The 15,403-nt window shown below is 35.4% G+C and overlaps 1 protein-coding gene across 24 annotated transcripts in view; it reads left to right on the top strand.

The window, feature by feature from the left end:
• Positions 1 to 15,403, top strand: part of Pvr (PDGF- and VEGF-receptor related) — a 372,948-nt gene that overhangs the window by 301,779 nt on the left and 55,766 nt on the right. For 20 of the 24 annotated variants that reach the window (XM_067768038.1, XM_067768034.1, XM_067768040.1 and 17 more), the window contains 6 exons: positions 436 to 747; positions 10,504 to 10,655; positions 10,812 to 10,986; positions 13,544 to 14,013; positions 14,150 to 14,447; positions 14,513 to 14,674. In XM_067768038.1, the coding sequence (XP_067624139.1) occupies positions 436 to 747; positions 10,504 to 10,655; positions 10,812 to 10,986; positions 13,544 to 14,013; positions 14,150 to 14,447; positions 14,513 to 14,674 (1,569 nt within the window). The remainder of the gene's footprint in view (positions 1 to 435; positions 748 to 10,503; positions 10,656 to 10,811; positions 10,987 to 13,543; positions 14,014 to 14,149; positions 14,448 to 14,512; positions 14,675 to 15,403) is intronic. The other 4 variants (XM_067768055.1, XM_067768054.1, XM_067768053.1 and 1 more) reach the window with 2 other exon arrangements.

Genomic DNA, 15,403 nt, shown 5'->3' with positions numbered 1-15,403 from the left:
TGTTTTTGCGATGCTTGTTTTACTTCTATTAAACAAAAAAAAAAAAAAAAAAAACAAAAAATGTTAAACTTAAAAAAAATTAAAATGAAGCAACGGACAAACCAACAACGGTGGAGGTTACTAAAGTTACAACTATAAATACAACAACAAACGATTTATTTAAAGAAAACGCCAATGCGATCCCCTCTTATACCAACCAACCAACCAACAGAAGCACGAAATCCAAAAGAAGTACAGTAACTAACAAAACTATGTCTGTAACTAAACGCATTCATAATTTTGCTAATCACATTTATAATACTAATGATTTGTTGATGTATGTGAATTATGATTTAAATGTTGAACGTAAATTTGGTAATCGTAATTTACTCATTAAAAATAATAAAAATATGATCAGCAATGAATATAATAATAAAAGAAATAAAATATTCGAAGGTAATATTGGTGTTACTAACAATGGTGAAGGACATAACATAACAGAAGGCAATACGATATTCACAATAAACAAATATATGAAAAATACAAAAACTACAGTTACAAACAACAATTTTCTACAAGCACAACAAGTCGGTAGCAATGTTAATAGCGGTGGGTTAAGTGAAAGCTTTCAAGATACTCATCAACAAGCTTTCATTCACACAACGCTTGTGCCACTTCGTTCAAGCTTTCGAGCAACAAAGCTTCCGTTTTTGAAACGCGCTGTACCAACAACAAGATGGCAAAGTACACGTTTTCTTGGTACGCCGCGTAAGTTTATAACATATGTATATTTTTTATGTAAACATTTTTACAAATTAAATTTACATAAATTTTTGTTTTTAAACATTCAAAACCATTAAGAATTTTGTAATTTGACTTCTTCGCTATTATCGTTTTAAGCACGATTATTATTTTTTTTTTAACTAAGCGCATGAACTTTCGTTCAATAGATTTATCGGCGTTCACATTTTAATTTAATTGGACTATAATGAAGATAATGGCTGGGTGAGGTTGTACGTAAGAAAGCGCAATAAAGCTCTCAAATGCGCAATAAAGCTCTCAAATGCGTGACGGCTTTTGCTCGTCTCCGTTCTAGTGTAAAGCAATGGTGGGCTAATTGTGACGAGCTATCACTTAATGTTCAAAATATAAAATAAAACATTATACAATCTCATTTAAATTTCATTTTGTACGACCTCAAAAGCTTTTTAAAAGGAGTGTTATCTCGCTTTATACCACGTTTAGTTTCAAATCGAATGCGTTTTTTAATGTTTAATCTTAAAACAAAAATACCTATCGTATATATGTAGTGTAATATTTTTGAAGTTATACTTCTCTCTATGCGAAATTGAGTGAAATTGTAAAAAATTTGACACAAAAGTCACAGGTTGAAAATGCAGTTCGTGTGTATGTTCGCTGTGAGTTGTACGCGCAAACTTGCTTTGAGTGGGATTTATGTAGTCGAAAAAAGCTACCAACAAAATAGAAATAGCTCGTCTATTTTGCATGTATGTACATATCATACATATTATTTCTAATTGCTGCTTTATGTACGGTTCCCTTTTTCGCTCTTATTTGGAATCCAAATCTATAAATAAAGTTTTGGTTGTAAAGATGGAGATTCGGGCTATTAGCGAGCTTTGGGCAATTTTATTTTATTAAAATAATTTGTTAAAAATAAAAGATTTGAGCACACAAAGAAATATATTTGTACTATGGCACTATTGTGAATATTTGCACTGCATTACCAGCAGTTGCTACCATACGCCAGATGGCAGCGCAAGCTGTAAGTAATAATTGATTGATAAAACAGCTGATTTCTGTTCATATTTGATAAGATACTTTTATATTGGTTGCGCAAGATGCGCACGGGTCCGGCTCGTATACTAATATTTGTGCACTAATTAGATTTAATCTTTCTTATATACAAAGAGATTTCCTCTGTACGTGTGTTTGTCAATGAACACCTCCTAACGACTATTTTGATAAAATTTTGTGTGTGCGGATGCTTTAGTTGGGGCTTGAGGATGCTTCAGTTTCATAATTCCCGGGAAGTGAATCAAGGCCTTATGCTGATGACATTGATATCATCGGCCTAAACACCCGCGCTGTTAGTTCTGCTTACTCCAAGCTGGAAAAAGAAGCGGTAAAGATGGGTTTGATGGTGAATGAGGACAAAACGAAGTACCTGCTGTCATCGAGCAAAGAGTCAGCGCATATGCGCCTTGGCAACCACGCTACTGTTGGCAGCCATAATTTCGAAATAGTAAAAGACTTCGTTTATTTGGGAACCAGCATCAACACTAGCAACAACATCAGCACTGAAATCCAGCGAAGAATCAATCTTGCCGATAAATGCTACTTTGGACTAGGTAGGCAATTGAAAAGTAAAGTCCTCTCTCGGCGAACGAAAATCATACTCTACAAGTCACTTATCGTGCCCGTCCTGCTATATGGGGCAGAAGCATGGACCATGACAACAGCAGATGAAACGGCTTTGGGAGTGTTCGAGATAAAAGTTCTTCGAAAGATTTATGGACCTCTACGCGTTGGCGATGGCGAGTACCGCAGAAGATTTAATGATGAGCTGTACGAGCTATAAGCAGACATCAACATAGTCCAGCGAATTAAAACGCATCGGCTGCGCTGGCTAGGCCATGTTATGCGAATGAAAGATGATGCTCCGGCCAAGAAAGTGTTTCTATCGGAACCCGCCTATGGAAGCAGAGGTAGAGGGCGGCCCCCACTCCGTTGGAAGGACCAGGTGGAAAACGATTTAAACTCCCTTGGTGTGACCAATTGGCGCCGGTTGGCGGAGCGAAGGAGCGACTGGCGCGCCTTGTTGGACGGCCATAACCGTTTAGACGGTTAAGCGCCAATTAAGTAAGTAAGTAAGTAAGAATCAAGGCCTTCCTATTCCAAATAATCCTATTTATAGTGCGATTCGCTTGACATTCGGTACAGGGGCGCCTGTTGTTATTGTTCTTGTAGCGATAAGGACACTGCCCGAAGGCCCTTGGGAGTGTTATCGATTTTGATGATCCTTTGCCGGATGCGGATCCGGTACGTTCCGATAACAAGCACCATAAAGGTTCTAGCCCGACCATCTCGGGAACGATTTAGTATGACCACATGAAACCTTCTAGGCCATACCGCTCTCCCATCCCCTAGATCAATCAGGAGTTCGGGGTCGCCAGAGCCTCGACTGTTAATGAAACACGATTCGATAGGTGAGGTTGCCAATTGGGTTGGAGAAGCTATATATTGCGCTGGCAACCCCTTAACAACGCCTCTTACGACAGGCATACCTACCGGCATACCTACGGTATATTCTAAGCCCGCCTAACCCATTGGGGCTACAGGGGCGCCTCTTTGACAAAGATAATATTTGAGAAACTTTTTATTACGGGAAGTCGGCCAGGGACCGACCCATTCTAAATAAAACAGTGTGTGGTGCGATTTGGTTGAAATTTAGTATAGGGGTACTTCCGTGAGTAGCTCATTATTTGAGAAACTTTTCTTTTCGGGGAGTAGACCAAGACCCGACCTATTCCAAAAAAACTTATTTTTAGCTAAATTTGGTGGAAGGATACCTCTTTGACAAAGATAATATTTGGGAAACTTTTCGTTCCGGAAAATGGACCAGGGCCGATCTATTGAAGTAAATCGTATTTGTTGTGCGAACACGGTGAGTATTTCTGTAACGGTTCTTTCCAGGGACCGATCTATTTGGACAAATTCTATTCACGGTTCGATTTACCTGAAATTCGGTATATAGGTAGTCATTTGCCTCGTTTAGCGATGCCAAAGAAGTATAACTTCTCGAAATATAACACCCTCTTTTTAATACTTTGTTTTCAATTAAACGTGTATTGGGTGTAGCGGACCTTGTATAAAATTCGCTTTTTAGGCATGAATAAATGAATAAACAACTCTAAATATTTCAATTAAATTTTCGAATTCGAGTTAAGACGAAGCTTGTGTTAATTTAATCAGGGGCCAAATCGTAACATCCGTGATCGTATAACTCGTCACGTAACAATATGATTTTCGGATTATGACATACGTGAACGTACTACTTCGATCGTAATTTTGGATCGCAACATACGTGGCGAGTGACTGAACATACACGTTCCGTTCCACTTTCATTCGAACACAAACTGGCGATCGTATACACACAAATTTCAATGAAAATGTAAGAAAATTGTTAAAATAGATGACCAAGTAAAATATAATAACAAATTTCAAACTCTTATTATTAACAAAGGTCGAAATTAAACAAGCTTAATCCAAGCCAAAATGAACCCGCTTTGGCTTGCTTCAAATTTAACTTCTCCAGAAAGTAACTAAAAGCTTCTTAAGTTAAGCGCAATCTCTTCAAGAAACTGCAATATTTTTTTGTTACAAAGATATAATACATAAATGATATGCTTGCGCTTTGTTCGATAAGTCCAAAGGGTTAACCGCCTTTGAACTATCTTTTCATCGCCTTCGCTATTACTGGAGCTCAAACAAAACAATACAATTTGATCCATCGCAGTTATTTACTTTATTTTTTATATTTTGTCAACCAATTTGACAGTTCAAAATTGTGAGCTAAAAATACCACCCAACCTAATTTAGATCGTAGAATTTATTGTGAATTGAAAATAAATTACGTTCCGTTTGCTATCGTATGTTATAATCCCATTTTCTTTATACGTTTGACGTATCACATAATTTTCTTTCGTATGGTTGCCGATCCGTGATCGTATGTAACGATTCGGGCCCAGGCTTCTTAATCTCAGAAGAATAAGTTGATCAGGAGAATAAAAACTCATAAGCTTTCATGTAATAATAAAGAGTGAAAGCTCAACCTTTTGAGTGCATGAAAGTAACAACTTAATGTGCCAAAAGCTTCGTAGATTTAAGCAGCCAAACTTTCAAATCTCAAGAAATGAGATTACCAGAGTGTTGGTCAAACTTCTAAGCTAAGCTTTTATTACGCACGTACATTAGACTGGTCCGACTTATTAACCGATATCGCGCCATCGATTTTTCGATAGGATTTCGACTTTCATTTTTAAGGTTTTTTTCGTGACCTATTAAAAAAATTTCATTTGATTGTAAAATTTTCATGTATACCCTGTCCGACCCAAAAATGTCCGCTAAAAATATTTTTTTTTTTCAAAAACTGTTTTATCGCCAACGTTTTTGCGAACATTTCTGGGTCGGATAGGGTATACATGAAAATTTTACAATCAAATGAAATTTTTTTAATAGGTCATGAAAAACCCCTTAAAAATGAAAGTCGAAATCCTATCGAAAAATCGATGGCGCGATATCGGTTAACTTTCGTCCATACCATTCGACCCACCCTAACGTACATACTTAGAAAGAACCATGAGTTTCTTTATTATTTTATTTTAAGTGTAAATCATTTTATTAGACTATAAAAACTCTTAACTTATTAAGCTTGTAAAGCTTTCAGAGAGGATAAATAATTAAGTAAAGCTTACAATTGGAATATAATAATATTAATACTCAAATTAATAATACCCTTTTAGTTGAGGTTTTTTACAGTGAAAGCTAATTTTCACTTTTCTTAGAAAATTTTAAATGAGCTTTTTTTATGGTGTTTTTATTCACTACTCCAGAGTTGTGTAATTCAAAATGTAATTAGGGGACTCATGAAAGCATATAAACTTATAAGGTGTAAAATTATATCCATTTACACACGCTGTTATATGAACGCACCTAGAAATACTCTTGATAAACTTGATTGTTTATCAGATGTATTATTGCCAAACAAAAATTGTTTGATTGTTAACAAATTAAAAAATGCCAGGATTAAGTGAAAAATCAAAACTAAAACGTCTTTACTAAGTTATTCTTGTAAATGACTTGTTGATGTTGGAGATTTCTGATAAAAATGCCTGCTGTAATGTCTGCAAGGTTGCATTCCTTTGAGTTTACCGCGTTTACACAATGAAATGTGCGCGTAAATTTATACAACATGTGTAAATGATTTTTCATACAAAATTTGACAGCTCGTGCGTAAACTAGATAAATTTATACGTTTACACACTTTATAAGGCATTTATACGGTTACATGAGTCCCCCTAATATAGTGTCAGAATATGAAAAGTGGTTTTTTGTACGTAAAATTTTTCGTACAAGTGTCGTTTTAGTTAAAACACAAAATTATTGCACAAACTCTACACATTTATGTAAATAATTGTATTTGTTGGTGATTGGCAATCCTTATATTTATATATTCATATTAGTAAACATGGCAGAAGTAGTTCACACAGATTTGCTTATGTAAATATGTAGAGTTTACTTTTAAATCAAATTTAAGGGTCAATTAATGGTGACTTATCCATAACCAGATAAAACAGCTGATCGAACCAACCTTATGGAAATCAATGTAACCTTTTGTAGATTTTATTCATTGTTTTGGGACTAAGGGACTTATTTTTTGTGGAATATGTTTGTAATTTTTTGCGTTTTCTTCATTTTTATTAAATTATCACGATTTTTAAGTTAAGGCACCATTAATCGATCACATTGGAGATGGTTATGGATAGGGGTATGGTTACGACTGCGGCGTTAGAGTTAAGGAAGTTTAATTGGCCTTTAATTAGTTTATCATTTCAATTTTAAGATTTCATCATGCTTAATTAAAAATGCTGCAATGTCATTACATTTACCAATTTATATATATAGAAATAGTATAATTAAATAAACTAAATTTAAATACGTAATACCTCAAATGAATCTTAAGTATACCTGAAACGACAGTTTAAACTTTAAAGCTTTTCTTCCATTTCCTAAACTTGCTAGTATGTATTTTCACAAAAAAAAAAACAATTCAGTATAACAAAGTACTTATAGTGTTTTATTAGCTTTCTATGAATACGAAAAACTATTAAGAGTTTTTCAAAGCAATTTCTTTCAAATTCTTTACTTTGAGGAAATTAGGTAACACTTTAAAAAATTATAGATGTAAGGCGCAATAACCTCCGAAGAGATTTTAGGCCAGGCTTCTCGTCCGATATGCGTAGTGCTCCTTTTAATTTGTCCTACTTACAGGATAGAGGTTTACGCCGATCACTATATCGGCGGCGGCGGCGTGGGCGGCGTGCCGATGTACGCCCGTGTTCTTGCTTTAAAAAGCTTTTTTCTATTTAAAAAAATGATATTTAGGAAAGATTTTGTTTGCATGTATTTAAAGTAATCAACGTTTTGGCGATTTCGGAAAGATCCGGGGGTTTTTGCCTCATCTGGCGGATCGTTCAAAAAATTTCAAGAGCAGCTCCTTGCGGAGGGACTTTCCTTCATTCACTTACTCCAGGGAGACTTCGAACCCAACCTCAGCCTTAAGGACTGGTACTTAAAATGGTCACACTTTTGTCTGTATGTCTCGTACAAAGCGTAGTTCCACCGAAGGAGATGTTCTGGTCTAACTTCTAATAATCGTTATCGACACGATTTCTTTAAATTATTCGTGACCCCTTCCTGGTCACGTACAAAGGCGACTTACGGTTACTATTAATGGTCTTTTAATACTCATGGCTCTCATGGTACAGTTTTAATGATGAGCACCAACGCTGGCCTATTGTTAATCGCGCCAAAGGGGGCATCTAGTTTTTTCGGCTGTTTTAAGAGCTATAATTCCCGAAATGCGAACAGTAGCAATCCTGTCCACCACCAGTCGCTACCACGCCCCCTGGCCCTCATACAACATGCCAGGACAGAAGCTATAGGACTGAGACTTCGAACTCATACCTTCGTGAACGTCACTAGAAGCTCTATATATAGCTCCGAAGACTTTCTAACGGATTTTTTTTGTCGCGCTATACTGCCGAGCACTACCAGAGAAACACCTTGAAACGTTAGGGAGTAACTATTTTGCCAAGGATGCCGCCCTCGAAATCATAAGCAGTCCAAGTGGATATTATTGCGTAACTCATGGGTGAAAATAGTATAATCCTATATAATTTAAATTTTACAAGGACCCTGGATACCTTTTTTTTCAATGTAGACCAAAATTTGCAGACGTTTGTGTTCGAAACATTGATTTCAATATTCTTCGCTAAACCAAAACGATATTTTAGAAAGAAAGTCGACCGATTTTAAATTGAAAGATGTTAAGGTTATACGCTCAGTTCAAACTGGCCTTTTGGTACAAGAATTCATTATGAATAACCGCGTAGCTTCAGTTTTCAAACTAGTTCGACTGTCCACTACGTTAGAGTAGTAGCACACCCGGTCATTTGTTCGACTGTCTGGGGAAAACTTTTGCTTCACCACTTTTAGTGTTCTTGCAAAGGACAAAGCCTCACCTGGTAAATATATGTGCCTACGTATTCACATATATAACAGGAGCCGAAACGTGTAGGTGATATTTAAACTTGGTTAATAGGCTAGAATCACTGTGATTCACTCCAAGGGACTAGTTGGGATAGGGCCGCCAACTTTAGGAAATGTCAACCAACTAAAGGAACCCCTTTCGACCATATCCGTCCAATTTTCGACATGAACAATAAATGGTCTTAAATGAGTAGAAAATATAGTACCGCGCCGGACACCACCGCCGCCGCGCCGATATTTTTGACATTCCGCGGCGGCGTGCAAAAAACGACGAAAATCGGCGGCGGCGGCGGCGTATATCTCTATTACAGGAGCTACATGTTTTATGCCGACTCCGAACGGCATCTGCAAGGCAGATGAGTTTTCACTGAGAAACTTTTCATGGCAGAAATGCACTCGGACTGCTTGCCAAACACTGCCGAGCGGCAACCCCGCTTAGAAAAAGTTTCTTCCAACTGAAAAACCGTGTTTCTAAAATTTTGATGTTACTTTGCCCGAGGCGAAGTATACTACCACATAAAATATATTCGTGGTAGGCATATTCGTAAGATGCAACAAAAACCCACAGACCCAAATTTTTGGGGATAGTACAAGAAGGTGATAGTACTGGAGCGTACCAAATTCGTAACCGGAAGAGGGCTGCCCGTTCGCCACTAGAGTTTTTTAATCTTTTATGAATTGCTTCTTCCAGATAATAATTAATAATAATTTCAAATAAATATTAAATAAATAATATGTTTTATTTCAGTGGACTTAAACCAGTTTCAAAATATTTTTTTTTGGATTTTGTTAGCTAAGTAATTTTCAAGTCCCTAAAATCATAGCGATTTTAATGATACTAGACTTAAATTATTTATAAAACAAAAAGATTATATAGGAGTGTGATTATTGTTATCATTAACTCCATTTTTTTTAAATGGACTTAAACCACTTTCAAAATAAACAACTCATATATGTATAAAATGCTCTTTATTAGCAGCACAGCTGTGAATGCGTACTTCACTTATAGGGTGTTAAAATCAAACTGATTGACCATCGCTTGAACTGCGCCGGTTTTATACCCTCAGTTGCCTAGCTCGCCTAGCTCGCCTAGCTCGCCTAGCTCGCCTATTTCTCTCAGGGTCAGCCTTCTCGATTAGTTGCTTATCTACTTGTTTCATCTGCTGCATATGTGAGTAAAGTCATGTACTCTTAGCTGATGTGTTCATGTGTGCGTAGCTGTCTTTTCTTTTTCTGCTTACATTGCTGTAGTGGTTGTGCAGGATTTATTTAATAGCGACGTAGTGTCGTGTCGAAACTGCTAACATTCGCCACAATATTACAGCAAATTATTACATTAATTTTCTACAAAGACGCAAAGCCTAAAAAACAATTAAGAGTTTTATAACTTTTTCTTTCAATGCTATGTATATAAAACAAACTAAAAGTATTTTATATATCTTTATTTTTCTTTTTATGTATTTATTGGCGGCCACCATACCGAAGATCCTGGGTTCACGCCCCGGGAAAAGCAACATCAAACTTTTAGGAACAAGTTTTTTCAATTAGAAGAAAATGTTTCTAAGCGGGGTCGCCCATCGGCAGTGTTTGGCAAGCACTCCGTGTTATTTCTGCCATGAAAAGCTATCAGTGAAAACTCATATGCCTTGCAGATGCGGTTCGGAGTAAGCATAAAACAAATAGGTTCTGACCCGCCCATTTGTAGGAAAAATAAAAGGAGCACGACGAAAATTGGAAGAGAAGCTCGAACTAAAATCGCTTCGGAGGTTATCGCGCTTACATTTATTTTTATTATTTATGTATTTATGCAGAAAAGTTATAATTATAAAATAAAGTAATATTTTAAGATTCTCCAAAAACAAAAAGCCCTTAAAAAATTAGAACTTTGAAGCTTTAGAGCCGAATTTATTTCTGTTTTGCATGTTTTTGTAAAATTGTAAATATGTTTATATTGCTAATATGGCTTTCTTTTTGCATGCTATATATCGTCTTAAATGTTTGTTTGTAGTTTTTTTAATTTTTGTATGTTTCAATCCTTTTCTGTTCTATGTAATATCCCAAAGTAATGTTCGCTTTTAGTTGTTGATAACTTTTTTTATTCAATTAATATGATATTCACGTTATACATTTTCTTTTTCGTAAAAAAACTTAAAACCTTCGGATCTGTAGCGAGTACGAAGTATATCGAGAAACCGATTATAACCTCAAGTTCGCGCGGGCATGTGAATGTTGGTGAAAATTTCACACTAAATTGTTATGCGAAGACCGCTTTCGATGTTTCATACTCAGCAGAATGGAAAACACCGCCCGGCATAGAAGAGGTAAGTGTTTGAAATTTGGTTTGGTCATATCTACAGTAAAAACACAGCCACAGACCAAGTAATAGATACAGTTGCTGATTAAATATACAGATTCTAAATTTCTCGGAACTTTGAAATGTTCTATTCATAAATATGAATATCGTTTCTTTTTCATAGAATCGTATGATAAAAATAAAACCGCAATATATAAACCAAACATCAACACATCAAGTGGGTCTAGCAGTTTTGAAAATATTCAATGCACAGAAATCAGATTCTGGACTTTATGAATGCATTTGCACTGATCATTCAAATAATGTTGGACGGAATAATTATCAAATGACTGTGCTAAGTAAGTTTTCGAAAAATTTCTTTCTTGAATTGATTCCAATTTAGGTTGCAAACGTTTTTTATATTCTTAGGTTGAAACTTTTTTTAAACGGTTTTATTTAGCTTGACTCTGTGCAGCGAGCGTTGTTTACGAATTTTGTAATTGAAATTTAAGTAACTTTCCGATTAGCTACAAGCTTGAAACTTGAAATATAGTTCAGAACCCGATGACAATGCAATAATAATAAGAAAAAAAATCGCCGGTAGGTGGCGCAAGGATCGAGATATTCAAAAAAATCGTATTTGTGGTCCGATTTGGTTCATATTTGGAACAAATATTACATACAGTCCGGTAGAAGTGACATCAAAATATTCTGGAGTTGGAGGAGGGACAAGCATACGTGGCGCAGAGTCGAGTAAAGTCTTTGTAAGGATTATGTATTGAGGACTTAGATTGCGATAAATTGTCAGGAAAGAGTCCTTGTAATAATGAGTCACTAAATGAACTAAATAGAATGAGAAATAATAGGCAATTAAATAAAGACTAAAAACTTGAAAATAAATTAATTAAAACAAAAATTTTAAGTTAAAAGGTTTTACTGAAAACAATACTTACATGAAGTAATAATAATACTAAAAGCTAGAAAATAATTAGGTAGGTCCTTGGTACTAGTCATCATACTCCTCATCAATCTAGGGCGTTGATCAGAAATTAAATACAAGCGTTGGACGCGTAAAATTTCTATTGATAGTCATATATAAAACCAACTGAGCCTTAATCAGGTTATGCCACGCCTCACATTTTTAGAAATTTCACGCGTCCAACGCTTTTATTGAATTGTCTGATCAACGCCCTATATTGATGAGAAGTGTGATGACTAGTACTTAGGACCTACCTAATTATTTTATTACTTAATGTAAGTATTCTTTTCAATAAAACTGTTTAAATTAAATTTTTTTTAATTATTTTATTTATGTTCTACTTAGCGACGTTTTCACTCGCCGTCAAAATCAAACTAATTTTGATTTTCACGAGTCAGAGTCATGTCTGTGTGACTAAAGGGCCAATTAATGGTGACTCATCCATAACCAGATAAAACAGCTGATCGAACTAACCTTATGGAAATCAATGTAATCGATTAATGGTGCCATACCATAACGCTAAAGCCATAACCATACCATGGCCAACCAATTGGTTTTTGGTTTTTCGCCATATCCATAACCTAAAAATATTTGAGTTGGTGAATTTATTAACTTTTTGTATATTTTATTTATTGTTTTGGATACATTTTGACTAAGAGACTTATTGCTTGTGGAATATATTTGTAATTTTTTGCGTTTTCCTCATTTTTATGAAAACGTCAGCTGTTTAAGGTTATGGCACCATTAATCGATCACAATGGAGATGGTTATGGATATGGGTATGGGTACGACTATGGTGTTAGGGTCAAGGAAGTTTAATTGGCCCTTAATGCTCGGTTTACATCGAAACTGACTCTGGGGTCTGACTCTCTGTTTGTAGACTAGCGTTGCCAAATGTCCCGTATTGGCCGGGACATCCCGTATTTTTCACAAATTTTAAAATGTCCCGGCATTTTCACAATATCAAAATTAATAAATTATAATCTGCTACGAAACATGGCCATATTTGCGGCTTCGATTTTATCAGCTCATTAGCATATTGCATGCAACTCTGTAAAGAAGGTAAATTTATCCCTACTTGTTTTTTTTTTTTGACATTTCGCACACCTAAATATTCATTTTGCATGGGGAAGTGTTGTGTTTTAAAATAAACTTTGGAAAATGAATTTATAGAATATTGAATACGCATTAAACACAGTAAACGTATTAATTGTTAGCCTTGTTCATAAAAATATTTGTTATAGAGAAATGAGTTTAAAAAGTTTAATTCTATCTAAAAATTATATCGCCGTATGAGCAACCCATACAAATATATAGGTGTTTCTTATTTTTCAAATATCCCGAGAAATTTTTAAAAATCCCGGGAATTCGGCTCAAATGTGAGGTTTGTCCCGGGAACACGAAACAAAAATTTAGCAACCCTAGTGTAGACCCTATTACAAGTTAAATATGTTTGTTTCCTTCTCTTTTTAACACACAGCTAAAAAAATAGAAACTTACCGTTCTGCGAGGGCTCACATCTTTAAGTTTTTACCAGCTTGGTTAATTTTAAAGCAGGCATGCTTAACGAACGAAACGATATCATTTCGTTACGATAATCAACGCTAATAAACGAAACGAAGTCACTTCGTTTCGTTTATTAACGTTAAGAACATCAAATTAACGTTAATTTGACGATCTTAACGTTAATAAACGAAACGAAGTGACTTCGTTCCGTTTATTAGCGTTGATTATCGTAACGAAATGATATCGTTTCGTTCGTTAAGCATGCCTGTTTTAAAGGCAAGCCGGTAGATTTTTTTCTCCTTAATTTTTTTAAAAATTATCGATTTTCAACGCACTCCATATAAGCATAAGTGTTCTTATCCCAAATTGGAATTAATTCAAACCCAAATAAATGCACAAACAACAAATTTACTAACAAATATCATCAATAGACAAGGATGAGGGTTATATAAACATTAGCGAACCATCAGGTTATTATAAAATTGGCAGCACAGCCAATAAAACTATACAAATCAATGTAAAATATCGTGGTTATCCCTTCCCGACGCTTACTTGGTATAAACCGGATAAAACTCAAATACATCCTTCAAAGAAATATGTCATCAATACAACAGATACATCGATAACATTACAAATTTTTAATGCTCAACTTGAAGATAGTGGTGCATATATAATACGAGCTAAGAATGAATTGCTTGTCAAGGAATTACAATTCAATGTAAGCATTATGGATAAACCAAAAGTCACGGTCGATGATGTATACGTGAAGGCAGGCGAAGAGGCACATTTAAAATGTAGGGTCTTAGCCTATCCAAATGCTGCGGTAACTTGGCTATATACACCATGCAGTATCACACCACGTTGGCCATCATGTGATAAACGTTACGAGCAAAATTTGAATGTAAGACCAAAAGTCACCGCTTCTATCACGATTATCGCTTGTTGAGCTAGAGAACTTAGGTCAGCAATCGATAATCCTGATAGCGGTATGAATATTATATTTTACTTGTAGTGTAATCGTCTTACTATATTCGCAGTCCACGCGTAACGCCCAGCCGGGAAAATCGTCTGTTGAATATGTTCATGAATTATATTTTACCCCCGAAAAACCAGGAATTATTCATTGTTTGGCGAGTAATACAAAAGGTATGGCCGAGGGTAAAGCCCACGTGCTTATCGGTGATATCACTGATAATATGACAATATTTGGTATTGATGAGAATAAGAAAATTGCACGCGGTGATGATGTGAGACTCACTTGTGCTGCATTATCTTATTATTACGCACCCAATTTGGAATGGTATAAAGACGGTGAACTTTTGGAGGAAGGCAATGGTAAGTTTGTGAATATGTTTGCAAAATAATATAAAATGTGTAACCTTCTAAAATTTTATTTCTAGATTATAAGATCACTACATCTACGACGAGCGGTTATTCATATCAAAGAACGCTGAAAATCAATAAAATACAGGAACGTGATCAGGGCAGTTATGAGTGTCGGGCACGACGTGCGAATAATTATGATCACGAAGAGAACAAATATATTAGCATTTTTGTATTTGGTAAGTAATAATAAGAAGCTATGAGTGTATAAGGCTTTAACTGAACGGCAGACACGAAGATTGTCATCCCCAAGTAGAGAATGTCTACGTTAGACTGGGTCGATTTATTAATCGATATCGCGCCATCGATTTTTCGATAGGATTTGGGCTCAGCAAAAAAAGTTCGACTACGCATACACAAAAAAATAATTTTCGAACCTGCGAATTTTTTGTTTTTTTTTTTTTTTTGATTTTTAAGGTTTTTTTCATAACCTATTAAAAAAATATTCATGTAGGGTATACGTCCTACCCAAAATAGTCCGCTAAAACGTTGGCGATAACCATGATAAAAATATTACCAGGTAAAACCCATAAACAAATGAGCCAAGATCCTGCATTCCGGAATTGTTGTATTTGTAATCGAATTTGAAAAAAAAAGTTTGGTGACGTAGCGCTTTTGAAGTTTTTCGTTTTATTACATTTCCCTCATATTTCGCTACCAGTGTTCGGAGTATTTAAAACTGTTACCTGAGTAAACGACTATGCCGGAGTAAAAATTTAATTTTCGGAGTATATTTTTTTTCCTTTTTGAAAGCGGGCGAACAACTAGCATCAAATTGATTTGGTGGTTTGGCAAATCCTTCGATTATATTTTTACCATGAAATGTTTCTCAGCAAAATAGTTATCCGCCTCATCAGGTGCACATGGAGTCGGTTTCAAGACCGGGGCAGATTTCTGTAGAAACGATA

This window comes from Eurosta solidaginis, chromosome 2 (assembly GCF_040869045.1).
Source record: "Eurosta solidaginis isolate ZX-2024a chromosome 2, ASM4086904v1, whole genome shotgun sequence".
NCBI lineage: Eukaryota > Metazoa > Arthropoda > Insecta > Diptera > Tephritidae > Eurosta > Eurosta solidaginis.
This window is presented reverse-complemented; position numbering and strand designations above follow the sequence as displayed.